At 44.3% G+C, this 27,711-nt stretch overlaps 1 protein-coding gene across 2 annotated transcripts; it reads left to right on the top strand.

Moving 5' to 3' along the window:
• The first annotated feature begins 1,982 nt into the window (after positions 1–1,982).
• On the top strand, positions 1,983–27,572 carry Rab5b (RAB5B, member RAS oncogene family). 2 transcript variants are annotated; one of them, XM_042699079.1, is made up of 8 exons: positions 1,983–2,001; positions 2,035–2,114; positions 3,213–3,291; positions 20,370–20,632; positions 22,814–22,965; positions 23,458–23,580; positions 24,101–24,194; positions 24,999–27,572. In XM_042699079.1, the coding sequence occupies exons 4-8, from the start codon at positions 20,470–20,472 to the stop codon at positions 25,112–25,114; spliced, it is 648 nt and encodes a 215-aa protein (XP_042555013.1). In that variant the 5' UTR covers positions 1,983–2,001; positions 2,035–2,114; positions 3,213–3,291; positions 20,370–20,469; the 3' UTR covers positions 25,115–27,572. The 2 variants fall into 2 exon arrangements, with proteins under 2 accessions (XP_042555013.1, XP_042555014.1); XM_042699080.1 differs by lacking the exon at positions 3,213–3,291.
• The last annotated feature ends 139 nt before the right edge of the window (positions 27,573–27,711 follow it).

The following is a 27,711-nucleotide window of genomic DNA, read 5'->3' as shown; positions in this document are numbered from 1 at the left end:
GGTGCCAAGGTGAATAGACTATGTGTGTTGTCCCAATTTTACAGCTGGGGAAACTGAAGCCTCTGTATTTCCTACTTCACTACACAGCAGCAAACCCTCCCTTCCTCCCATCCCAGTAACTACATACAACATACACTTTGCAGAATTGTAGTTCCAGCCAATATGGTTGGGGGCAGGAATTCTCAACATTTGCCTTTTCCTGTGAGCTCCCAAGTTTTTCTTTTTGATTGTGTAGTAGGGCCTGGCACTCATCACTTAAACTACACCTTCACTTTCAGCTTTTTGCTGGTTAATTGGAAATACAGACTTTTCTGCCTTGCTGGCGTCTATCTCCCTTTTCCTCAGGTCTCAGCCTCCGTAGTAGCTAGAATTATAAGAGCAGAGCCACCAGCGACTGGCAGTGCTCGTGTGTGTGTGTGTGTGTGTGTGTGTGTGTGTGTGTGTGATTTTATTTTTTGTCAGTTGGAGAGCTTGAACTCTAGGCCTGGGCACTGTCCCTCAGCTCAAGGCTAGTGCTCTACCACTTGAGCCACAGTGCTACTTCCAGTTTTCTGGTAGTTAATTGGAGATAAGAGTCTCATGGATTTGCCTACCCAGGCTGGCTTTGAACTGTGATCCTCAGACCTCAGCCTCCTGAATAGCTAGGATTATAGGTGAGAGCCACTGGTGCCCAGCTTATTTTATATTTTGAGACAGGGTCTCTATTTCACCTTGGTAGGTTTGTTCTGGAATTCTGCCTCAGTCTCCCTGAGGGAGACAGGCATGTCTCACAATGCCCAGAGCTGATTTTATAAACAACAAAGTTTGTTTTCTTTTTGTCGGTTGTGGGGCTTGAACTCTGGGCCTGGGCACTGTCCCTCAGCTCTTCAGCTCAAGGCTAGCACTCTACCACTTGAGCTACAACGCCACTTTCAGTTTTCTGAGTGTTTTATTGGAGATAAGAGTCTCAGACTTTACTGCCCAGGTTGGCTTTGGGGCTGGCTTTCAACAGCGATCCTCAGATCTCAGGCTCCTGAGTAGCTAGGATTACAGGCGTGAGCCACTGGTGCCCGGCAACAGCAAAGTTTTGTAAACATTCTTTTTTTTTAACTTTGTCAGTCGTAGGACTTGAACTCAGGGCCTGATCATTGTCCCTGAGCTTTTCTATTGCCACTTCCAATTTTTTGCTGGTTAATTGGGAGGTAAGAATCTCAGGCACTTTCCTGAGAACCGTGATCCTCAGATCTCAGCCTCCTACTTAAGATTCTTCAATTTACATTTACAATATGATTCAAGAGGTTGACAGTCTATATATTATTTTTTAAAAATACTCTGAAGGGGTTAAAGTGTCTTCAAGCTACCACTTTTGTAGTTGGCTTTTGTCTCCACCAAAAAAATGTCTCAGATTTCCCGAAGGCCACCCTAAAAAATGCCCCTCTGTAAAAGAGGAAAGCCCTGATGTGAGTGTTATCTTAAATTCACAGGCTCTAGGTCCTTGGAAAAGGAGCATCCCGAGAATCTGTCACAGAGGGCAGGGCATTAGGGCAATCCCCGCCAAACCCAGGGGGAGGGGCGAAGGTCAGTGGTGGCCTTCCTAACCCTTGTCTGTCACTCAAGTACGAAATTCTTGCAGTACTGGCTAAAATTTGGCTTTGACCCGCCTCCACCACTCACCTGATTAGATGTTTATGAGTCAAAAGGCGGGGTCATCGAGTGTCGAGCTCTTGTTGGCTAATACATCTGCCTGTCGATGCTGCACCGCCCCCTGTCTCTGGAAGTTCGGTCTTTACTGGCTCCTCACCTCGTCCATCTTGAAGATTTCTCTCTAGTTATTGGTTTGAGGCCCCGCCTGTCGGGTCCCTGTCTCGTACTGGTTGGTGGAAGCGCCTCAAAAGACCCGCCTTTCCCCACAGGATTGGCAGATGAGTGCACATAAAACCCGCCCTCGGGGGTAGGCTATTGGTTGAAGTTTCCCCGCCCCAAGGCGAGCCGGAGGAGGAGGAGAAGGAGGAGGAGGAGGAGGTGGTGGTGGTGGTGGTGGAGGTGGAGGAGGAGGGGCAAGAGGGTTTGGTTGAACTGCAGCTGTTTGTCTGTTCGACACAGGCTTGGGCCCGACGGAGGAGACGGAGCCCCAGGTACTGAGGCTGATGGAGCCCACAAGGGCAGAGACGGAGGTGCTGGGAGATGGGAACAGCCTGACCCGAGACCAGAGGCGGGTCTGGGCCTATGCGAAGGGGTTAGGGCGGCCCATTGGAGAGGAGAGAAGGGGGCCGGGTCCCTGCAGGCCTACTGGGGGCGCTGAGGAGGGGGATCTGGAGGGCTGTGAGCCTGAAGTTGGGGAGGCGGCGGGTGCTGGAGGCCCTGAACCTGTGAGTGGGGCAGGACGGGCCTCATTACTCTTTAAAAGGCGCTGGAGAGGGAGGAGCTGGGGAAAGGGACGGGTGAGGTAAGCCTATTTGCCCCAGGGGAGGAGGGGGTCAACCCTGACTCCCTGCCCCAAAGGTAACTTGAGGCTGGGGGAAGAGGGGGGGTCTCTTGAGAGCTGTCTCTTGGGAAGGGCCTGAGAAGGGTGATTACCTGATCAGAGGCGTTATTTCCTGGGACAGTGGCTGTTATAAAGCTAGGGTGCTACGGTGAGGAGCCGAGAGAGATTTGAACATTCCTGATGTAAAAGACCAACCAAGGTAGTCTTGAAGAACTAGAAGCAGAAAGCATGGCCTTCTCAGTTGTGGGAGCTTCTGGGAAAGCTTCAGGGTCTCTGGACGCTGTGGGTTTAGGAGTATTCACTCTTTTGTTCCTTTAGTATTTAGATGTGGTGACTTGAAGTGGTTTTTTTGTTTTTTGGTCGTCCCAGAATAAGAAGGTGACGACAAAAGTAATTTTTTTTTCTTGTTCCCTAATTATTGGCTGCTCCAAACTCATCTTCTATACTTTCTCATGGCCTCATGGTTTAGACTGCAATGGTTTTTTTTTTTTTTTTTTAATTTTTCTTACTGTTTATATGTTCGCTGAAAGAGCTAAGAAGTTCAATATGAAGGATGTTTTTCTGCTTCTTTCCCTTGCCCCACCTTAATAATGTGGTCTATAGTGACTACTCAGATCTTGTTTTCCTATAATTGGAGAATTATTTCATTGTCTGAATGTAAAGGGGCTTAGAGATCACAAGTCAGCTAGAAATTTTCCAACCTGAGTTGGTGAAACTACTATGAGACTTAGACTTGGCTATTTCCTAGACAGGTGATGGAGTTCATCAGTCCTGGTGATATACTGAGGAAGGGATTTGAGGACCAGTGAGAAATTCCATTCCGGAAGGTTGGCATCACCCCTTGTGCTTTATCTACTTTTTCTGGAGCCCAGGTGTCTGTGTGATTAGAAAACTGATTCAAACCTTGAGGTATTGGGAGAAGTGAGAAGTATAGAAAAAGATGAACCTAGTGGATTACTCAGTCAGAAAAGTAGATTCTCTATCATGTATTTTATTTTATTTTAAGTAGTTGTACAAAGAAGTTTCAGTTCTATCCTGTACTTTTAATGTTCAGTTCACTTTTTAGTCTTCCACAGATTGGAACCGTTCAGATTTTCCCTTTGGAAACTTTTCATCTCTTTCTCCCCTAAACCAATGTATTACTAAAATTTAAATTACAAAGTAATGCATACATATGTTTAAATATTTATGTTGTACGGAAGTGTGAAGAAATATATTTTCTCCCACACATTTCATTTAGGAAAGTCAGAGATCAGAGACAAACCAGAATATTCTCACTGTCTTTTGGGGAAGGGCCACTAAAGGCAATTCTGTTTAAATGTTCTCCCTACATTGTGGTGTCTCTTTCTTTCCCATAGTTTTCCCTTTTTGGATAATACTGTGTTATTTATTGTGCTTCTCTCACAGTTCAGGCTGTTTATCAAATTCAGACAAGGAGAGAGTTGTACTCAGGATTATCATTTGCCTTCTTCAATACATACGCAGAGTTGTACACTAGGTAGTCTAAAGATGTCCACATAAATAGACAAAACGTTTTTCTCTTTTATGGTCAGAAAAGAAACAAAACATGAATGTTTTGTTGTGGGGGATAATTGACAACTTCTGGTTTTTGGTCTCACAATATTTGACTGACTCTCCCTTCCATACCCCTGAAAGTGGTCAGGACACAAGAAAAGACCAGGGTATAGAAATGTCAAAGATTAGAGAGGATGAATGAATGCACATACATATCTGTAGAGCTTTCTCTAGGACTGGCTTAGCTGATGAGAACAGCTAAGGTGGGGAGAATTAGAATGGAGGTTTCTGCTGAGCACTGTATGAAGTCTGTGCATTATGAGAGGGCTTTTAAAGCCAGTAAGATCAGTTAATAAGGTAGTATTATGAATTGTCCCTTAACTGTCTAAGATTTAGAGGAAAACTTCTTAGGTCATTCAAGAAAGACAGATATAGGAGTATCTTAGGAAATTTTTCTACTTTCCCCTTAAAGCTTTTAAGAAAGTATCTGGGCCAGTCAACAATGTCTCATGTGGTAATAATTCTAAGTACTTAGGGGCTGAAATTGAAGTTCAAAGCCAGCCCAGGAAGAAATGCCTATGATTTTGTTAAAAACAAACAAAAAACAGCTAAAAGCAGGATGGAAGCCAGGCACCAGTGGCTCATGCCTGAAATCTAGCTACTCAAGAGACTGAGATCTGAGGATCACAATTTGAAGCCAGCCAGGCAAGGAGACTCTTATCTCCAATTAACCACCAAAAAGCCAAAAATGGAGCTGTGGCCCAAATGGTCGTGTACTAGCCTTGAGTCCAAAAACTGAGGGACAGTGCTCAGGCCCTAAGTTCAGGCACCAAGATGGGCAAAAAGAAAAGCAGGGTGGGAAGCATGGCTCCAGTGGTAGAGCACCAACTGTGTAATTGAGTTCAAATTCCAGTGCTGCCTGGTTCTAGATACTCCCTAGCCCCAAATCAGGGAAATACAAAGAGGGAAGGAAAGAGGGATCTGAAGTTGTTACAATGTAAGATGTAAATAATACTTAGAGACCCAAAATATTTTCTCCAAGAGCTTCTTCATATTAAGTAAGAGCTGAGTGGAATTATCAACATGTAACTTCAAACATAGACCTGGAGTTGCAACTTTATATTTGGAGAAGGCCATTGTCCTTGAAATCATACTTCTTTTACTTTGCATAAGAGCAAGGATTGCTCATCTATGGATTACTTGTTTGTGTGTATTGTGTGAATTTAACTTTTTTTGTGTGTTCCAGTAGTAGGGCTTGAACTCAGGGCCTGGGCATTGTCCTCAGCTTTTTCTACTCAAGGCTGGCACTCTACCACTTGAGCAGCAGCTCTACTTTTTGCTGGTTAATTGGAGATAAGCATCTCATGGACTTTCCTATCTGGGCTGGCTTGGAATCATGTCAGTCTCCTGAGCAGCTAGGATTACAGGTGTGAGACACCAGCTCCCCAACTTTGAATTTGACTTTTTTTGAATACAATTTTTTTTTTTTTTTTTGGTTGGTCGTGGGGATTGAACTCCAGGCCTGGGCGCTGTCCCTCAGCTCTTCAGCTCAAGGTTAGCACTCTACCACTTGAGCCACAGCGCCATTTCTAGCTTTTTCTGCTTATGTGGTGCTAAGGAATCGAACCCAGGGCCTCATGCATGCAAGGCAAACCACTCTACCACTGAGCCACCTTCCCAGCCCTAAATTTGACTTCTTAAAAGGAAACCTAGTGGGATATGTGAAGCAACTGTATATACAATCCTAAAAGCTTTCAGATATGAAGGGGCTTAGTATTTGAGTGCTTGCCTAGCATGGTTTGGTTTTGTATTTGATTCCTAGCATAGGCAAAATGAAAGAAAGAATGACCAGGTTGGAAACTAACCAAAATGTGAGACAATGAACTTAAAATAAGGAAATGCCGCCACCCTCTGGGAGGAAGGATACCATAAAATCCACCATATTATACTCCTACTTCCCAAGAGTGTTCTAGGAAAGCTTTAGTCATTCATTCAACAGTAACTAAGCAGAATAAGGGTCACCCAAGTGTGCAAAGTGATACAGTGTGTGCAAAGTGATGCAGATTTCTAGGTGAGGTTGCAGCTTTGGTTCAGGGACAGTTGGGTACCTTTTCAGAATGTGCTCAGGTTCTGTGGTGGCTTAAATTTATTTTTTTTAATGTGTTTTCTTTTTTTGGGGGGGGGGGTCCGGTCATGGGGCCTGAACTCTGGGCCTGGGCGCTGTCCCTCAGCTCTTCAGCTCAGGGCTAGCACTCTACCATTTGAGCCACAGCACCACTTCCGGCTTTTTTTTTCTTTTTGCTTATGTGGTGCTGAGGAATTGAACCCAGGGCCTCAGGCATACAAGGCAAGCACTCTACCACTGAGCCACCTTCCCAGCCCTTAAATGTGTTTTTCAAGTTCAGGAATTAACTGTAATGACCCAAAACCTTTGAAAGTAGTGACTTGAAAATTCAGAGATTTTTGTTTTTAGCCACAGTTGCCTGTGTGTCGGAAGGCAACATGTCAGGTGTGATTAAGCCATCAGGGCATAGTAACCAATGGCAGGAAAAACAGTTAGCCCATGTGAATTACAACAGGACCTTGTGGGAGGAGCCGTGAAGGGGCCCAGAGAGAGAACTAATTCTCTCAGACCTATTGAAAATATTCCTGGCTGGTCATGGTGGCTCAAGCCTATAATCCTAGGTACTTGGGTGGCGTAGAATGGGGGAATCACAGTTTGAGGTCAGCCTAGTCATAAAAGTTCTGGAGGGGCTGGGAAGTTGGCTCAGTGGTAGAGTGCTTGCCTTGCATGCCTAAGGCCCTGGGTTCAATTCCTCAGCCCCACATAAGCAAAAAGAATAAAAGCCGGAAGTGGCGCTGTGGCTCAAGTGGTAGAGCGCTAGCCTTGAGCTGAAGAGCTGAGGGACAGCGCCCAGGCCCAGAGTTCAGGCCCCACGACCGGACCCAAAAAAAAAAAGTTCTGGAGATTCCGTATTACCCAGTGGCTAGGTACAGAGGTACACTTCGGTCATCCCTGTGACAAAGGAAAGCATAAATAGAATTGTAGTCCATATGGCCCAGGCATAAAATTGAGACCCTATCTCAAAAGTAATCAACTAAAAGGGACTAGTGGAGTGGCTCAAGTGGCAGAGCATCTTCTTAGTGAGGCCAAATTTAAACCCCAATCCTACCAAAAAAATACATATATATGTATATACACATATACATATATGTGTGTATATCCAAGTGGACCTGAGAAAGATCCATCCAGATGGCCCAGAACAAGAATTGATTAGAGGAGGCCACAAGTTTTACTTTGGCTTAATTCACTTAGAGAGCATTTAATAAGCAACTACTAGAAATCAGGCATTGTATTCTGCTTTGAAAAGTTACGATGTTATTTGGTGGTGATGGTGGTGGTGGTGGTGGTGGAGGTAGCCATGGGACTTGAACTCTAGGCCTGAATGTTGGCGCTGAGCTCTTCAGCTCAAGGTGAATGCTCTACCACTTGAGCCACAGCGCTATTTCCTGTTTTCTGGTGGTTAATTGGACTTTACTTCTGGGGCTGGCTTTGAACCGCAATCCTCACATCTCACATCTCAGCCTCCTGAGTAGCTAGTATTACAGGCATGAGCCACTTGCACCCAACTTGGTGTTATTTATTTATTTATTTGGGTCTGGTCGTGGGGCCTGAACTCTGGGCCTGTGTGCTGTCCCTCAGCTCTTCAGCTCAAGGCTAGTGCTCTACCACTTGAGCCACAGCACCACTTCCAGCTTTTTTCTTTTTGCTTATGTGGTGCTGAGGAATCGAACCCAGGGCCTCAGGCATGCAAGGCAAGTGCTCTACCACTGAGCCACCTTCCCAGCCCCAATGTTATTTTTTTTTTAAGTCCCAGTTTTTGAGTTCATAGTATAGCATAACAAATGAATAAAGATGACGATATAATAAATGGTATGATAGAAATATCATCTTAACACTGTTGGAATCCTTTGGAATACTAGAGGAAGCAATGATGGATTCTGGGGTGAGAAGGTAATTATGCAATTTCACAGAGAAGGTGACATTTGTACTTGCCTTCTGAGATACATTTTTCTAGGGAGACTAGGTAGAGAAGGGCAATCCAACCTTTCCTAGTCAATAATAGGTAGTTTGTACTAGGATGCTGATAAGAGATAAGTGTGCTTTTTGCCTCTTGGAGAAATAATAGGGAGAGGGTGGGGGAAGTAGAAAGACTCTCATTTGAATCAGTGACTCATTGGATAATACTGGATCAACAGATTGAAAGAGCTTAGCTAAGTACTTTTTGTCTTAGTTCAAGATTTTGCTGATTTAGAATTGTTGACCTGGCTTAAGTGTCTGTCAAGCTCAAACTTTGAGTTCAAATCCCAGTACCTCTGTTAAAAAAGAAAGAGAGGAGAGAGAGACATTTTGGTGATTTGAGTCAAAACAAAGTTGAGAAGAGATGAAGGTAATTTCAAGGCTTGCAAGTTAGTTTGCCTTCTGCCTCCCATTGGTGTACTTTTTTTTTTTTTTTTCTGTTGGTTGTGGGGCATGAACTCTGGGCCTGGGTGCTGTTCCTTAGCTCTTCAGCTCAAGGTGAGCACTCTACTGCCAGAGCCACAGTGCCACTTCAGGTTTTCTGAGTGGTTTATTGGAGATAAGAGTTTCAGTTCAAGCCCTATGACCAACCAAAAAAAAAAGAAATAAAGAGTTTCACAGACTTTCCTGCCCAGGCTGTCTTTGAACCTCGATCCTCAGATCTCAGCTTCCAGAGTAGCTAGGATTACAGGCGTGATCCACTGGTACCCGGCTTTGGTGTACTTTTTTTATTCCAACTATCTTGGCAGATGGTTGTTCAAGATGTGGAGGAGAGAAAGAGAGAGAGAGAGAGAGTTAGTTTTCAGATACTGGGGCTTGAACTCAGGGCCTGGATACTCACTGTCCTGAATTCTTTTGCTAAAGGCTAGCTCTGTACCACCTGAACCACAGTTTCCCTTCCAACTTTTTGGTGGTTAATTGGAGATGAGAGTCTCATGGACTTTCTGCCCTCCCTGGCTTCAAATTGTGATCTCAACCTTGTTGAGATCTAGGATTACAGGCATGAGCCCCCGAAAGAGAAGTTCCCTGAAAGAGAAGTGTTATCTGTCAGAAATATAGTGGAGATCCCAATCTCCAGGGAAGGTCTAGGTCTTCCTAAGCTGCTTTTAATCTCGAAGCCAGTATATACGTAACCTGAACAGAAGTAAACCTTCCAATCTAAGCTCTTGTTTCTGTTCCTGGTACAACCTCTTTAGAGTTTAACATTTCCTGCTTCCAGAAGTAGAGTAGGGTTGGGGATTTGGCTCAAGTGGGAGAATACCTGCTTAGCAAGCATAAGGCCTGGAGTTCAAATCTCCAGTACTGCCCAAACCAAACAAAAACTGAGTGGAGGTCACATTTGTTGGTGTAGGTCTGTAGAACCCACACTCAGGAAACAGGCAGAATCTAGTTTGAAGGCAGCTTAGGCTATATAGCAAGGCTTGGTCTCAAAATTAAAATTAAAAAAATAATACAGTGATATAGAAGAAGTGAGAGTTTGGAGTAACAAAGATGAAAGGTGTTAAAGTACATTATTTGCAATTATGAAAATAGGATAATGGGCTGGGCATTAGGTGGCTCATGCCTGTCATTCTAGCTACTCAGGAATCTGAGATCTGGAGATTGATGCTCAAAGCCAGCCTGGGCAGGAAAGTCCATGAGATTGTTACCTCTAATTAATTAACAAAATCCAGAAGTGGAGCTATGGCTCAAGTGGTAGAATGCCAGCATTGAGTGAAAAACCTAAGAGACAGGGACAGCATGCAGGCCCTAAATTCAAGCTCCAGTACCAGCACACATACAAAAAAAGAGACAATGAAATCTGTTGAAATTGTTTTGGAAGGGAGTAGGGAGAGGGGTAAGGGATGAAATTGATTGTAAAGGGTATGGAAAAATAACAGTGAAACCCCCCCTGTATAACTATGTATAACTAAAGCATGCTAAAAAGAAGAGATCAGCTGAGCAAACAAATACAAAATAAGTGCTGGGCACCAGTGGCTCATGCCTGTTAGCTACCCAGGAGGTAGAGATCTGAGGATTGTGGTTCAAAGCCAGCCCATAGGGGCTGGGAAGGTGGCTCAGTAGTAGAGTACTTGCCTTGCATGCACGAGGCCCTGGGTTCGATTCCTCAGCACCATATAAGTAGAAAAAGCCGGAAGTGGCGCTGTGCTCAAGTGATAGAGCGCTAGCCTTGAGCCGAAGAGCTGAGGGAGAGCACCCGGACCCAGAGTTTGGTCCCCATGACCGACCAAAAAAAAAAGCCAGCCCTGAAAGTCTGAAACTCTTTATCTCCAGTTAACCACCAAAAGCTAGAAGTGGAGCTGTGACTTTAGAAGTAGAGTGCTAGCTTTGAGCAAAAAAGCTAGAACAAAACATTAAAATCTAAACTTGAGTATTCAAAAGAAAAATAAAAGTAGGCGGGGAGTGGAAATACTTATATTTGATTCGTAGCAGCAATGTGATAGCTTACTATGTAAAACCTGGCAAATTGATTAGTTTTATGTGCCTCAGTTTCTTCACCTATGAGATACAGGCCAGACTATATGTAGATGATAGATTGTTGCTGGTTTTCTTTTTTGTTTGTATGTTTTGTTTTTGTCAGTCATGAGGCTTGAACTCAGGGCCTGGACTCTATCCCTGAGCTTTTTCACTCAGGGCTAGTGCTCTACCACTTTGAGCGACAACATAACTTCCAGTTGTTTTTTTTTGTTTTGTTTTTTTGGAGTCCGGTCATAGGGCCTGAACTCTGGGGCCTGGGCACTGTCCCTCAGCTCTTCAGCTCAAGGCTAGCGCTCTACCACTTGAGTCACAGCACCACTTCAGGCTTTTTGCTTATGTGGTACTGAGGAATCGAACCCAGGGCCTCATGCATGCAAGGCAAGTGCTCTATCACTGAGCCACCTTCCCAGCCCCTAACTTCCAGTTTTCTGGTGCTTAATTGAAGATAAGAATCTCTAGGACTTTCCTGCCCTGGCTGGCTTTGAACCATGATCCTCAGATCTCAACCTCCTGAGTAGCTAGGATTAACAGGCGTGAGCTACCTACACCCAGTCTAGAATGTTTTTTTATTGGCTAGCTGACTTTATACAGCCCATATTTGGGACTAGGCTAGATCTGGTGACTATATACTAGGTACTCAGTTTACTGATAGGTGATAGACTTTTAGAGGCTTTATATAGAGATTTGGTATGATTCAAAGCTAGCAAGTGAAAGGGGGCCTGGGGAATGGAGTGTTACTTTAGCTGGAATTGCCAGGTTGAGAAATCTTTCCTGTTATACTACTTTCCAGCATTGCTTGGAGAACTGCCCACATTAAAGAACATTCTCTACCCTTACCCTGCCCCAGTACGCTGACCCATAGTCAGGCCTCAATTCCCCCTGGTGATTGGGTTTTTGATAAGCCTTTCTTGTGGAAATATACTTCTGAGGGAATTTAAATTTGATTTCTTCTGTGTTGAAGGAAGGATAAAAAACAAAAACAAAAACTACCTCAAGTTGGAAGGTAATAAATATCACACCACTTGACTGATTTGCTTTGCTTTGATTCTGTCTTTGAATGGATCATTTGCCCATTACCAACTCTTGGCTAAAACAAACCAACAACAACAAAAAATACACCACTACACTAGGACAAATCAATTGAATCTCATGTATTTTTTTCTGATCTTTTGACAGTCTTAACTGTGGCATAAAAATGCTGGAGGTGTGGCCCAATTGGTAGAGTGCCTGCCTTGAGTTTGAAACCCCAGTTCTGGGGGGACAAAAATTGACTTTATAAACATAATATTATTAAAGATGAGTAGCCCATCAACTACAGAAAAAGTATGACACATTCCTGATTTTATATCCTGGAGTGGGAGGTAGACTTCTCTAACCCAGTAGTTACAAATCTCCAACAATCCTAGGTTGCTTAGTAGTAAGAAAGTTTGCTGGGGCCGGAAGGTGGCTCAATGGTAGAGCGCTTGCCTTGCATGCATGAGGCACTGGGTTCGATTCCTTAGCACCACATAAGCAAAAAGAAAAAAAGCCAGAAGTGGCGCTGTGGCTCAAGTGGTAGAGCGCTAGCCTTGAACTGAAGAGCTGAGGGACAGCGCCCAGGCCCAGAGTTCAGGCGCCACAACCGGACCCAAAAAAAAAAAAAAAAGTTTGCTGACCTGATTTTTGGGCTATGGCTCTGGGGGTTAATGACAAGGACTTTGTAAATCCAAGTGAGCCTGTGAAACTTTTTGTCTTCACACTCCCCCAAACTCCTACTGTTTTCCCGTGCCTAGAGTGATGTGTTTAGCCATGAGAATTCAGTCCATTCTAATTCCCATATTGTAGAATAATAGTTACATTTAGGTTTATAAAGTTCTGCCCCTTGAATCACATGCTCTGAAAGATAAAAATGTGAGGGATTCAATTGAAAAACTTGGAATTTTTCCTCTTGTTTCTTCGGAGTGTGTGTATGTTACCTTGAAGAAAACTGATTAATTAATTTATTGTTTGTTATTTTTTCCTGTTACGTCATCTGTTCTCTTTTAACGTTGGAGTTCCATTGGCCAATCCTCTTTTCCTATAGGCCACTGTTTATGAAGTACCATATAAATATGTCTTTAGAAATGGTTCATCCTTCAATTCCTTAAGAGAAAAGCAAGTTTCAGCCGGGTGCCAGTGGCACATGCCTGTAATCCTGGCTACTCAGGAGGCTGAGATCTGACGATCATGGTTCAAAGCCAGCCTGGGCAGCAAAGTCTGTGAGACTCTTATCTCCAGTAAACCACTGGAAAACCAGAAGTGGCGCTGTGGCTCAAGCGGTAGAACATTCGCCTTGAGCTGAAGAGCACAAGGACAGCACCCAAGCACAGAGTTCAAACCCCACAACCGACCAAAAAAAAAGACAAGAGAAAAGCAAGTTTCTTTTTTTTTGGGGGGGGGTCTGGTCATGGGGCCTGAACTCTGGGCCTGGGCGTTGTCCCTCAGCTCTTCAGCTCAAGGCTAGCGCTCTACCACTTGAGCCACAGCGCCACTTCCGGCTTTTTTTTTTTTTTTTGCTTATGTGGTGCTGAGAAATCGAACCCAGGGCCTCGAGAATGCAAGGCAAGCGCTCTACCACTGAGCCACCTTCCCAGCCCGAGAAAAGCAAGTTTCTTAAATGTACACAGAACTACTGAATTCAAATTCTGGTCTTCCTGCATTTTACTAGTCTTCACCACCACCACCACCAGAGATCTTTATAAATAAGCTGAGCTTCTAAAAGGCAAAGGGAGGGAATGAGTAATCTTAAGTCACAGTGAGTTGAGTGGCAATGCAGAGAAAACTGAGGCTTATTCTAGAGTCCTGACCACATGGGTCTCAATCTGTTTTCCCATTTTCCATGATTGCTCTGTAATTTTAGTCGCAGGATTGAGAGATCCTTCAACCCTTCACATTTTACTCAGCCTTCATCTGAATATCACCTAGGAGTGCTTTAATAGCATCCACAACTAGCCGGGCGCTGGTGGCTCATGCCTGTAATCCTAGCTACTCAGGAGGCTGAGATCTGAGGATCGCGGTTCCAAGCCAGCCCGGGCAGGAGAGACCGTGAGACTCCTATCTCCAATAACCACCAGAAAAACCGGAAGTGGCGCTGTAGCTCAAGTGGTAGAGGGCTCGCCTTGAGCTGAAGAGCTGAGGGACAGCGCCCAGGCCCAGAGTTCAAGCCCCACGGCCGACCAAAAAAAAAAAAATAGCATCCACAACTATAAGCTGTCAAGAGACCCTGATGACCCATCTTTCAGTATCATTCTTCTCTTAAGACATTTTTGAACTTTGATGATGACTTATAGTTTAAAAAATCTGACATCATATATAACTCATACTTAAAATACACATATAAGTGCAATTTTCACAGAGTAATTTTTTTTTTGGATAGTAGTGAAGGAGTGTAAACTCAGGCTTATGCTTACTAGGCATGCCTTTCTCTCTCTCTGTCTCTCTCTTTTGGTTGGTCCTAGGGCTTGAACTCTGGGCCTGGGTGCTATCCCAGAGCTCTTCAGCTCAAGGTGAGTGCTCTACCACTTGAGCCACAGCGCCACTTCTGGTTTTCCAGTGGTTTATTGGAGATCAGAGTCTCGTGGATTTTCCTGCCCAAGATGGCTTTAAACCACAATCTTCAGATCTCAGCCTCCTGAGTACCTAGGATTACAGGTGTGAGCCACCCGCACCCGGTGCCCTCTGTCTCTTGAGACATGTTCTCCTTCCCTTAACCCTTTTTTATTGTATACTTGCTCTAGCTATCATTTATTTTTGCTGCCATTACTGGGGGTTGAAATAAGAGCCTCTTGTTGTCATCACCCAGCTTTTTTTCCTCGCAGCTTGTGCCCTACTATTTGAGCCATATTTCTGCTTCCAGTTTTTTGCTGGTGAACTGAAGAGTCTTATAGCTCTATCCAGGGTAGCTTTGAACCAAGATCCTCAGAGTTTAGCCTCCTAAAGACCTAGGATTATAAGTGTGAGCTACCAGCTCGTTAGTTATTTTTCAAATAGGGTCTTTTCTTTTTTGGGGGGGTCCGGTCGTGGCACCTGAACTCTGGGTTTGGGCGCTGTCCCTTAGCTCTTCAGCTCAAGGCTAGCACTCTACCACTTGAGCCACAATGCCACTTCCGGCTTTTTTCTTTTTGCTTATGTGGTGCTGAGGAATCGAACCCAGGGCCTCATGCATGCAAGGCAAGCGTTCTACCACTGAGCCACCTTCCCAGCCCTCAAATAGGGTCTTGAATGTATACCTAGGCTGGCCTGGCCTGTGATTCTCCTATTTTCCTGAGTAGCTAGGATGACAGTTGCATGCTACCACACTCAGCTTGTATTGGTTGAGATGGAGATCTCACTAGCTTTGCCAGGACTAGAATCATTAATCTTCCTGGTCTCTGCTTTGGAGTAGCTAGGATTACAGATGTGAGCCACTGTGCCCTGCTGACAGAATGATTTCAGAAATATTGCCTACAGTTTGCAATATACTTCTATATGTATTTTAGGTAACTAAAAAGTTATTTAAAAGTGACTCCTCAACTAGATGCCTACTGTTCATGCCTGTAATCCTAGGAGGCTGAGATCTAGAGAATTGAAGTTTGAGGCCAGCCCAGAGAGAAAAGCCCATGAAACTCCATCTCCAAAAATCACCAATAAAAAGCTGGAGGTGTGACTCAAGTGGTACAGTGCCAAGCAAGCAAGTAGAACAAGCCCTGAGCTCAAACTCCCATACCATTAAAAAAAAAAACAAAAAAAAAAACTTGGGCACTGGATGCTTATAATCCTAGATCCTAGCTGAGACCTGAGGGTCGCAGTTCAAAGCCAGCCTAGGCAGGAAAGTCTGTGAGACACTCTTCTCTCCAATTAAATATCAGGAAACCAGAAATGGAGCTGTAGCTCAAAGTAGTAGAGCACTAGCCTTGAGCAGAAAAACTCAAGCACAGCACCCAGGCCGAGTACAACCCCATAAATGACCAGCAAAAGACATAGGTTGCTTTCAAGTGTACTATATTGGCTTAAAACACCCAGTTTGGGAGCCCGGCACCAGTGGCTTATGCCTGTAATCCTGGTTACTCAGGAGGCTGAGATCTGAGGATCATGGTTTGAAACCGGCCCAGAAAAGGAAAATCCATGAGACTCTTAGTACCAGTAAACTACTCAGAAAAAGCCAGAAGTGGCACTGTGGCTTAAGTGGTAGAGCGCTGCCTTGAGCATAGTGAGGCTCAAAGACAACACCTTGGTCCTGAGTTGAAGCCCCAGGACCAACGAAAAATGAAACCGAGCCAGGCACTGGTGGCTCACACCTGTAATCCTAGCTACTCAGGAGGCTAAGATCTGAGAATTGCAGTTCAAAGCTAGCACAGGCAGGAATGTCCATGAGACTCTTAACTCTAATTAGTCACTTAAAAGTCAGAAGTGGCACTGTGGCTCAAGTGGTAGAGCGCTCACCTTGAGCTGAAGAGCTCAGGGATAGCATCCAGGCCTAGAGTTCAAGCCCCACGACTGACACACACACACACACCCCGAAAAAAAAATTAGCCAGTATTGGGGCACCAGTGGTGCATGCTTGTAATCCTAACTATCAAGGGAAAGAGATCAGGAAGATGGGTGAGCACAGGAAAAAAAGCTCATGTGTGTGTGTGTGTGTGTGTGTGTGTGTGTGTGTAAGCATGTATACATATATACATGCATCTCTCATTTGACTTTTTTGCTGAAGGCTGGTGCTTTACCACTTGAGCCACACTTCTGACTTCTGGATTTTTACTGGTTAGAGAAAAGTCCCTTGGACATTTCTGTCCAGGCTGCCTTTGAACTGAGATCTCAGATCTTACCCTCCTGAGTAGCTAGGATTACAGGTGTGAGCCACCAGCACCAGGCTAAAAAGTTCTTTTTTTTTTTTTTGGTCAGACATGGAGCTTGAACTCTGGGCCTAGGGCACTGTCCCTGACCTCTTCAGCTCAAAGTGAGCATTCTACTACTTGAGCCACATTGCTACTTCCCATTTTCTGGTGATTAATTGGAGATAAGAGTCTCACAGACTTTCCTGCCCAGGCTGGCTTTGAACCATGATCCTCAGATCTCAGCCTCCTGAGTAGCTAGGATTACAGGCGTGAGCCACTGGTGCCAGGCTAAAAAGTTAAGACCAGTAAAAATCTAGATGCGAAAGCATTTCATCGCAGTTATGCAGTATATGTAAATAGGATTGTTCAGTCCAGCTAGGAATAAACTCAATACCCTATTTGAAAAAAGAGTTAGGGGCATAGATCAAGTGATAGAATACTTGCTTAACAAGTGTAATGTCCTGAGTTCAAATTCTTAGTGCCAAAAAAATTAGCTGAAGCTGGGCAGCAGTGGCTCATGCCTGTAATCTTAGCTACTCAGGAGGCTGAGATCTGAGCCTCTCAGTTCAAAGCCAGCCCCAACAGGAAAGTCCACGAGACTGTTATTTCCGATCAACCACCAGAAAATCAGAAGTAGCGCTGTGGCTCAAGTGGTAGAGCACTAGCCTTGAGCTGAAGAGCTGAGGGACAGCGCCCAGGCCCAGAGTTCAAGCTCCTGGACCAACCAAAAAAAAAAAAAGTTAGCTTGGAGGTGGGTAGTTCATGTTTGTAATCTCAGCACTCAGAAAGCAGAGGCAGAGCTGGGAAGGTGGGTCAGTGGTAGAGTGCTTGCCTAGCATGCATGAGGCCCTGATTCCTCAGCACCACATAAGCAGAAAAAGCCGTAAGTGGCCCTGTGGCTCAAGTGGTAGAGTGCTAGCCTTGAGCTGAAGAGCTGAGGGACAGCGCCCAGGCCCAGAGTTCAGGTCCCATGACTCACAAAAAAGAAGAAAAGAAAGAAAGCAGGAGTAACTCAAGAGTTAAGGCCAGCTTGAGCTGCAAAGTGAAAAACCCAAGGGCTGTGAGTGTAGTTTAGTGGTAGTCTTTGTCTTTATGCACAAGTCTCTGGGTTCCATCTCCAACACCTTAAAAAGGTTAAAAAAAAAGAAGTAAAATGCATAGTATATATTACATAATTATGTATAATTATATACTTTAATTGAAAAGAAAGGATTGGGGAGAAAGAAAACAATTGGAATTCCTTCACATACTGCTCACCTTAATTTTACTTTCCTCGGTAGTTACCATTGTTAGGCTGGGTGTGGTGGTGATTGAAGCTGGGTGTGGTGGTACATGCATGAAATCCCAGATACTCAGGAGGCATAGATAGAAATACTGGCCAAGGTACAGTGCAAAACCCTATCTAAAATATAAAGGAAAAAAGAGGGTCTTTGGGAGTCTGACATGAGTAGTAGAGCAACTTCCTAGCAAGTACAAGGCTCTGAATTCAAGCTTCAGTACCAAAAGGGGGGAAAAAAGTGACTGCTCTTAACAGAAGCATGTGTATTCATCCATGCCTTTTTTTCTTCTTTTTTTTGGTCAGTCCTGGGGCTTGAACTCAGGGCCTGGGCACTGTCCCTGAGCCTCTCTAGACTCAAGGGTAGCGCTGTACCACTTGAGTCACAGCGCCACTTCTGGCTTTTTCTGTTTATGTGGTACTGAGGAATCGAACCCCAGGCTTCATGCATGTTAGGCAAGTACTCTACCACTAAGCAATATTCCCAACCTTCTTCTATGTCTTTTTTTTTTTTTTTGTCTGTCGTGGGGTTTGAACTCTGGGCTTGGGCGCTATCCCTGAGCTTTTCAGCTAAAGGCCAGCACCTTGCCTCTTGAGCCATAGCACCACTTCCAGTTTTCGAGTGGTTTATTGGAGATAAGAGTCTCACGGACTTTCCTGCCCATCCCGGCTTTGAACCGTGATCCTCAGATCTCAGCTTCCTGAGTAGCTAGAATTATAGGCGTGAGCCACCGGTACCCGGCTCTTCCATGTCTTTTTTTTTTTTTTTAATAGTTTAATGTATTTTAATAGCAAACTTACAGGAACAGCACAGAAGACAGACAACATTAAAAACATGAACTTGCATGTAGGACAACTCAGAAAAATGGAGTGAACAGATGGAATCTACCGTATGATAAAACTTCCATGTCTTTATGCAGAAATATCAAGCCATATTTTGTTTGTGTGTATGCTTGAACACAGGGCCTCAAGTTCTTGCTTGGCTTTTTTGTTTGTTTGTCTGTTTGTTTGTTTAAGGCTGGCCCTCTACCACTTGAGCCACACCCCCACTTTCAGCTGTTTGATGGTTAGCATTCTGAGTAGCTGGGATTATGGGTATGAGCCTCCAATGCCCAGCTCCATCAATATATTGTGTTCAACTTGAGAAAACTGACACAAAGAAAGACGTTAGAAACTTTGGGCTGGGAAGTTGGCTCAGTGGTAGAGCGCTTGCCTTGCATGCCTGAGGCCCTGGGTTCGATTCCTCGGCACTACATAAGCAGAAAGAAAAAAGCTGGAAGTGGCGCTGTGGCTCAAGTGGTAGAGTGCTAGCCTTGAGCTGAAGAGCTGAAGGACAGCGCCCAGGTCCAGAGTTCAGGCCCATGACCGGACCCCCCCCCCCTCCCCCCCCTGCAAAAAAAGAGTATGATGTCTTTGGAGTCACTAGGATATCAGCCTTGGAGAAGGAAAAGGAATAACTCAAAGCATCATTTTAGAGAGATATTTTTGTTTATTGTTCCCTCATTAACTCCTTCTTTCTCTGTAGTAACGACGATGGAAGATATTTAGGTTTGTTTGACTAGAATCTGAGAGCCACTTTTTGTCTGATAGCTTCCCTCTTCCAGCAGCTTTCTTAACCTTTGAGGAGGGAAGAGGAATTAATTCAGTTATTCTTTAATTAAGTCTTGATTGCTTGTGTTTAGAGATAAGCCTTCCTCTACCTCTAGTTTGGAGGGCTATAGCTGTTAGGCCTCTTTGGTGTGGAGGGTAATCTTAATCTCTAGGCATCAGCTGCAAGCTGAGAGTAGGTCAAGCTTTCAGACCTAGATTTGATAGACTCTCAAGACTTGGGGAAGTGAAAAATTGATACCAAATGTGATAGATCTGTGGGTTGTGTTTCTTTTGTTGTTGTTGTTGGTGGTGGTGGTGGTGGTGGTGGTGGTCTTGGGGCTTGAACTCGGCATGGGCACTGTCTCTCAGCTCTTCAGCTTAAGGCAAGCGCTCTACCACTTGAGCCACAGTGCCACTTCCGGTTTTCTGGAGATCAGTCTCACGGACTTTCCAGCCCGCTGGCTTTGAACTGAGATGCTCAGATCTCAGCTTCCTGAGTAGCTAGGATTACAGGTGTGAGCCACCGGTGCCCAGCTGTGGGTTGTTTCTTTCCTCACCTATAACCAGAAATGAGAAAGAATAGGACTCTGATAAGATCTTTGGAAATGTCAAGATAGATGAATACAGAACCAGATGCTACCTCAAATCCTTAGGAGAGGAGATGTCCTCACCCCTAGAAAAATCTCCCTAGAAAAATCTCTCATTTTGAGAACTAAATAAAAGTCATGGCATCGAGATACCAAGGAGACACTGAATATCTAAGGTACTTGGGGGTAAATCCAGACTAACTGAAGGCTGACCAATTTGTTGTCACTCAGAAACTAACAAACAAACCTTTGAAGACTTTATGAGGAGTTAGTTGGGATTAAAGCTCTGTTTTCAGTCTCCATTTCAGCTCCCTGTCAGTCAGACTTTGTTATAGAGTTAACTCTTATATCAGAAGCAATTCTTATTCATTGTCCCCCACTCTTAAAGCTAATTGTTAGCTGCCAGGGAACTTCTTAGATTTGTAACTTTTCAATGATAGAAAATCCTCAGAGGACCAAGAAAATGAAGAGATTCTGCCCTTCCTCCAAAAAGCAATTGTACCTGCAATGGATCTGTGTCTAATTTTTTTCCACTTTTTTCTTGCAGGACTGTTGAATCCTGGAAGTCCCCTCCCCTCCCCCTTCCCCCCTTTGCCGCTTTGTGGCATCCCCCTCCCTCTACCCTTTCCCACTCTAATAATCTGGCCATGACTAGCAGAAGTACGGCCAGGCCCAATGGGCAGCCCCAGGCCAGCAAAATATGCCAATTTAAATTGGTCCTGCTGGGGGAATCTGCAGTGGGGAAGTCTAGCCTGGTATTACGTTTTGTCAAAGGACAGTTCCATGAGTACCAAGAGAGTACCATTGGAGGTAAGTACTTCAGAGAAAGAAGAGATCCAATAATTTGTAAGGTACATAGGAGGGAGATAATAGGACCTGATTATGGATCTGGCCTTCTTAACACTATTCATTACCCCAGGAATAGATACCTTTATAAAAACAAACAATTTCCATAAACACCAAAAATCAGGTGTTCATCTTTTTACTTTCTAGGAAAAAAAAGAAAATAAACTTTGTAGACCTGGAAAAATCACTTAATCCTACTCCTTGTCATCTTAGTGACAGGTTCAGCTGAGTGACATCTTGAGCAGATAAAAGTTGGTTTGGATCTGGATCTGGTGGCTCATGCCTGTAATACCAGCACTTAAGAGTCTGAGACAGGAAGATTGCAGCAGGTTCCAGGCCATCCTGAGCTATATAAGGAAATCTTGATTTGCAACAATGATTCATGGTTTAAAAAAAAATTATATCAAGAGTTGCCCAAGAGTCAGGTACTAGTGACTCACACCTATAGTTATAGCTGTCCAAGAAGCAGAGATCTGAAGACCAAGGTTTGAAGCCAGCCCCAGAAAAAAAAAGTTCACAAGACTATCGCCAATTAACTGTCAAAAATGCTAGAGTGAAGGCATGACAAGCGGTAGTGCATTCACTGTGAAGGAAAAAGTTGAGCAGGAAAAGAAAGAAAAGATGTGGGAAGTCATAGAGCCCTGAGTTCAGCCATGGTACTAGTCTAAGTAAATAAATAAATAGAATTGCCCTGGGAGCATTTTTAACCAGTGTATACTTGGGCTATACTTGAGATCTGCTGGTTAATATTGGCGGCAGGGTGAGGTTAGTGGCAGTAGCATAGGCATATGTCTGGAGAAACTCCTTAGATGATTTTGCTACACATAGCTAGTAAAAAAAAAAAAAAAAGTCTGGAATCAATACCAAATATAAAAGGCACCTGTCTTTTCTATTTTTGCTACCCTCTCCCTGTAACTAGCCTCAAATAGCTAACTCAATAAAGGATCTTTTATGAGAATGTCCATTTTGCTCCTTCTACCTTTTACCAGTCATCTTGAAAGTGGAATGTCCTGTAGCAGGAGGTGATAGAAAAAAGTAATGGCGAAAGTCAGGCCCTGATGGCTCATGCCTGTAATCCTAGCTTACTCAGGAGGCCAAAACCTAGGGGAATGAGGTGTGAAACCAATCACACAAGACTATCTTTCCAAATAACTAGCAAAAAACAGGCCTGGAGATATGTTTCAAGTAGTAGAGTGTCAGCCATGAGTGAAAAAGGCAAGTGAGTATAATACCCTGAGTTCAAGCCCAGCACATATATACAAAAAGTTTAGCCAAGCTGGGTGCTGGTGGCCTGTAATCCTAGCTACTCAGGAGACTGAGATATGAGGATCATTGTTCAAAGCCAGCCCGGGCAGGAAAGACCGTGAAACTCCTATCTCCAATAAACCACAAGAAAACCAGAAGTGGTGCTGTAGCTCAAGTGGTAGAGCGCTTGCCTTGAGCTGAAGAGCTGAGGGACAGCTTCCAAGCCCAGAGTTCAAGCCCCATGACAAACAACAACAACAACAAAAAATTTAGCCAGATATTGATGACTATGACCTGCCATCAATCTTTAAGTTTTTCTAATTAGTCTTTTTAAATCTTGTTATAAAAATCCTATGAAGTGCAGGGAGCTGGTGGCTCACGCCTGTAATCCTAGCTACTCAGGGAGCTGAGATCTGAGGATCACGGTTCAAAGCCGGCCCAGGCAGGAAAGTCTATGAGACTCTTTATCTCCAATAAATCACCAGAAAACCAGAAGTGGGGCTGTGGCTGAAGAGGTAGAGTGCTAGCCTTTAGCCAAAGAGCTGAGGGACAGCACCCAGTCTCAGAGTTCAAGTCCCATGACTGGGGGGAAAAAATCTTATGAAGTTATTGTCTCTGTCATTATTTGTTGTCCCCCACTAGTTTGGTTAAAAGGATGACTGGTATCAGAGTCAATCACCTTCTCCCTTACAGTTTAAGTGACCATTCTTTAGAGAAGTTCTTGATAGGAATGTCTTGGCCAAAGACAATCTTAATCTTGTTCACAGGAGAACAGTAAACCTGTGGCTGAGCATCCTGGATAGTAATTTATCTTAGACTGAGAATGGAGATCCTCTGAAAGGGGGGTTATGTTCCCATTCTTCATTCTACTTACAACTTCTTCCCCTCTATTATCCATAGCGGCCTTCCTCACCCAGTCCGTTTGTCTAGATGATACAACAGTCAAGTTTGAGATCTGGGATACAGCTGGGCAGGAGCGATACCACAGCTTAGCCCCTATGTACTACAGGGGTGCCCAAGCTGCAATTGTGGTTTATGATATTACTAATCAGGTAAGTGAGCTGAAAAGACTGTCCTTGCTTTTTTTTTTTTGGCGGGGGTGGGGCGGGGGTTTAGTTGTGGGGCTTGAACTCTGGGCCTGGGCACTGTTCCTGAGCTCTTCAGCTCAAAGCAAGCACTCTACCACTTAAGCCGCAGCACCACTTCTGGTTTTCTGTTGGTTTATTGGAGATAAGAGTCTCATGGTCTTTCCCGCCCCAGCTGGCTTTGAACCACAATCCTCAGATCTCAGCCTCCTGAGTAGCTAGGATTATAGGCCTGAGCCACCAGCGCCTAGCTGTCCTTGCTTCTATTTATAGGAATTAAATGAGATGGGGGAGAGGAAACAAGTTCTTGAAATAACAAAATAAGAGTACCAAGGGCTAAGATGTGGTAATGAATTATGAGACCTGTGCCTTTTAGTGAGTTGTAGATTAGCTTTCATAGAGTTTGTTGTAGCTGGCCTATCTTTCCATCTACTCACTCTCTTCCTAATATTTTCTTAGGAAACGTTTGCCCGAGCAAAGACCTGGGTGAAGGAACTACAGCGGCAGGCCAGTCCTAGCATTGTTATTGCCCTGGCAGGAAACAAGGCTGACCTGGCCAATAAGCGCATGGTGGAGTATGAGGTAAGCTGCTCCATGAAGTCTCTTAATACACTCCCTCTTAATACACTCCCTCTGTATGTGGGACTTTTCCAAACCAGCCGTCTCCAAAAAACTCACGTGAGGACATTGATTGTCTCATTCTCCAGTTCTAGACCACATTAAATACAGCAACACTGTGACCCTAGTGACACCCAGATTTTAGAGGAATCAGAAGAAAATCCTAGAGCAGAGTGGTAGGAAAGTATCAGCTGTGGTACTTCCAGTGTGAAAATATGGAGGGAGCAGCTAAATTTGAGGTAACAGATCTACTCAAATGTTAGAACCAAAAAGTTCACTTAACTTACTTCTAACTAAGATTATTTCTGACATCTGTTTGTTGAACTCAGTGAACATGGGTTTATCCTGAGGGATCATTACTAAATTATGAGTCCAGTGTCATATGGCAGGAGGGCCATTAATTAAGGGGAGGAAATCTAGTATCTTGTCTAGCCTTGGAACTTTATGAGACTGAAAAAGCAAATATTTCTCCCATTCCGTGCAGGAGGCTCAGGCATATGCTGATGACAACAGCTTATTGTTTATGGAGACTTCAGCCAAGACAGCTATGAACGTGAATGATCTCTTCCTGGCAATAGGTAAGGTCAGAACATCCTAAGGTTATCCTATCTGTCTCTTGTCTATAAGTAAAGTCATCACTAACCAAATCAAGGATACATAGGAGTGTCTGCTCTTGTAATAACTTGAAGTATCAGGCTGGGGGTGCAAGTCAGTGGCAGAGTACTTGCCTTGCAGGTGCAAGGCTTTACATTTTGATTCTGAGCTGTAATCACAGTTATTCTCAGGAAGCTGAGCTCTGAGAATCACTGAAGCCAGCCTGGGAAAGGAAAGTCCCTAGAATCTTATCTCCAGTTAATCACCAAAAAGCCAAAAGAGGAGCTATGGCTCAAGTGGTAGGGCACTAACCTGGGACAGCACCCAGGTCCTGAGTTCAAGCCCCATTAAAAAAAAAAAAAAAAAAGGTGTGGAAATACCTTAGCTATCTATTGACCTCTATCCTTTTGCTGCAGTTTTAGCCTCCTTGTGTTCTATATAGTTTGCACAGTGAATTCTCCCCTCTTCTGAACATTCTTGTAATCTCTTGCTTTATCTATTTGTGTATGTGTGTAAATGAGAAAAATCTTTTTTTTTTTTTATGTGGGTCGTAGGAACTCTGGGCCTGGGCGCTGTCCCTCAGCTCTTCAGCTCAAGGCAAGCGCTCTACCACTTGAGCCACAGAGCCACTTCTAGTTTTATGAGTGGTTTATAGTCTTCACAGACTTTCCTGCCCGGGCTGGCTTGGAACCATGATCCTCAGATCTCAGCCTCCTGAGTAGCTAGGATTATAGGTGTACGCCCAGCTGTAAAAATCTTTCTTACTGTTTCCTTCTTTTTATCTTTAGCTAAGAAGTTGCCAAAGAGTGAACCCCAGAATCTGGGGGGTGCAGCAGGCCGAAGCCGGGGTGTGGATCTCCATGAGCAGTCCCAGCAGAACAAGAGCCAGTGTTGTAGCAACTGAGGGGGTGGCTAGCAGCAAACAAATATGGAGCTAGCACGACAGCTAAGAAATAACCTCCATCCCCACCCCTCAGCACACAGCCCCTACGGTAACAGCACACTGAGCCCTGGCTCCCAAGGGCTGCCTCCTGACAGCTCCATCATGGCACTTTTTAACGCTTCAGCAACCAACACCAGGCAGCTGTTGCCACTGGCCTCCTACCCCGTACTCTGGGGCTTGGGGGTCAAATCCCCCCAGGACTTACCTTCCAAAACAAACTTTCTCCACTTTGTATTATAGGTGCAAGACAGTGACCTACTTTATCTTTCCTCCTCCTCTATTTTCTTTCCCATTTTTTCAGAACATACTTTTTGTCTCCTGCCCCTCCCCTCCCTTCCACTTTTGATCAATCCCTGTTCTTGATCCTCTTCTCTTCCCAGGATGGAGAAGGTGGTGAACCCAGGAACTAAGAAGGGAGTTTTCTAGGTCAGTTAACATTTATATGCCCTGGAGGGAGAGGAAGGCCCAGAGCAGGAGGAAGTAAGAAAATATTTCCTTTTGTTTTTATTGAGTTGGCGTTTCTCATAGTTGAAAACACTGCAGAATCCATGAGTTGGCCTTATGGAGGGGTGTTCCTAGTTAGAGGTGAGAATGGGGAGGCAAACTCTCAGGCCACATGGGAGTCATATATTGTTAGCTAACCGGATGGAAGGGGAGCTATGGTTCTGGAACTCTTCCAAGGCCCAGTTTTCCCTTACCCAGCCTCATAGATTGGGGATCAGATCCCAGAGTCCTCCAAAGAATCTTCACTGGTTGCCTGCACCTTTGGCTCTGCTGTGATCTAATTAGAGGGGGGAACCAGTTTCTGATGCCCATCCTCTGAGTTATACATATGCATTTCCCCTCCACCCCTGGCCTTAAGATGGCCTCACCTCCATATACCATATCCCCCTGCAGTTGCACTTTAACTGATGGTGATTCAGTCAGGACACTTGTTTTACAGGGTTTTTGACTGATTTTGCCTGTCCTCCAGCCTTTTAAATTCAGTGGAATCTGAGATACATGAGGTTTGGGGAGAGGCTGCAGAGAGCAGGACCAGTGGCAGCTACCCAAGCCCAGTATCCACTGCTAGCTTCCTCCTACTCTGATTTGTAACCTCTGCTCTTGCCAGCCTAGCTGTTGGATATAGGTTGCCTTTACTGGAGAATTAACTAAGCAACTGGAGAGTGGCCTCAGGATAGCCCAGGCCGAGAAGTCAGACAAAAGGGCGAAGCTTTCTATCCTTTTCCAGGGTTTCACACTCAATTTACTATCCATGACCATGTCTTTTCTACTTCCCTGTAAATAGGTAAAATCTTTATTCTCACTGTATAGTGTATTTCCTACCTCCCATCAGGCCCATTTTCTTCTTATGTTATCTCCTCCATTCTAATCCTACCATACCTATCCTCCCATGCAACCCGTGGTTTACTTTATGTACCACTAGGGGCTAATACCACAAAGGCCTACTGAGGCCTCCCTCATATAATACCACCTATTTCTGTGGACAGGAAGTGACTAGCACTGAAGGTTCTTTACAACTGTCTCACATCATCAAAGGACTTTGGTTCTTTCTAAGTCTCTAGCCTCTCTTCACATCCTTCATCAGGTGTTTTAGGATGTCTGTGGGAAGCTATCAAGGTGAGAAAGAACTCTTTTAAGTTACCTCTTGTTCTAGCCCAGTTTGTTTATTTTTTTTTTAAACTTTGGGGACAAAAGACAGGAAAAGCCACAGTAACCCAGGATTGGAATCTTTCTGCCCTTATGGCTTGGAAATGGCCTCTGTCCCAGAGCAGCTGAGAAATGCATGAAGTTGAGATGCTGAAAGACCCAGCTTTGGTTCTTCCACTTAGGCCTCAGTTCCTTCCTTTTCCAGGGGCAGCCTTAGTTCCCATGGCCCTGAACTACACATATATTTCCCCTTTCTTCCACAGAACCCATTAGTTCTTCAAAGCACTCAGTGCATCCTTTTTACAAGTGGAAGAACTAGGATGGCTCTGTAAGTCTCTTAAGAAATGAAATTCTCCATGCAGCTTTCCTCATGGAGCAGGAGTGAAGATATTTCATTGCCTTGGGGCTGGGGAAATGCTTTCCCAGGATTCCCCATTCCTCACCCTCTTAGGAACAGTATTGGCCTTAGCTTCCAGGCCTATCTGCTGCCTTTCCTCTACTCCTACCGGCTCTTCTGCCCTCCTTTGAGCACTGTTGGGGTTGGGGATTTTAGTTTTTTATTTCCCAGCTCTTCATTTTTTTTTCTTCTAATCAGTTTTTTTTTTTAAGGGGAAGGGGTGTCTCTCTTTTTTGCTTCTGAGAAAGCATTTGCCTTTCTTTCCCTCTCTCCTTCCAACATAACAATCGTGGTAACAGAATGCGACTGCTGATTTACCGATGTATTTAATGTAAGTAAAAAGGAAAAAAAAGAAAAATGTATTGGAGTGTTGTTTTGTTTTGTATCATTTGTGTGTCTGCATGATACTAGAAATTTGAAAGAAAGGGTACCCATTGTCCTACTGAATTAGAAACATACCTTTTCCTCCATCTTGATACCTCTTTACTTCCTTTCTCGTCTTTTTTTTGGG

This window comes from Dipodomys spectabilis, unplaced genomic scaffold (genome assembly GCF_019054845.1).
Source record: "Dipodomys spectabilis isolate Male_0828 unplaced genomic scaffold, ASM1905484v1 ptg000234l, whole genome shotgun sequence".
Classification (NCBI taxonomy): domain Eukaryota; kingdom Metazoa; phylum Chordata; class Mammalia; order Rodentia; family Heteromyidae; genus Dipodomys; species Dipodomys spectabilis.
Note: the sequence above shows the minus strand (reverse complement) of the source record. Positions and strands in the feature narration are given on the sequence as shown.

What these genes read in the sequence shown, in the direction of transcription:
- Rab5b (XM_042699080.1), top strand. Translation starts at nt 20,470, where the DNA reads ATGACTAGCAGAAGTACGGCCAGGCCCAATGGGCAGCCCCAGGCCAGC. An exon ending in CCAAGAGAGTACCATTGGAG is followed by an intron (nt 20,633 to 22,813) that starts GTAAGTACTTCA and finishes TATTATCCATAG; the next exon opens with CGGCCTTCCTCACCCAGTCC. An exon ending in AGCGCATGGTGGAGTATGAG is followed by an intron (nt 23,581 to 24,100) that starts GTAAGCTGCTCC and finishes CATTCCGTGCAG; the next exon opens with GAGGCTCAGGCATATGCTGA.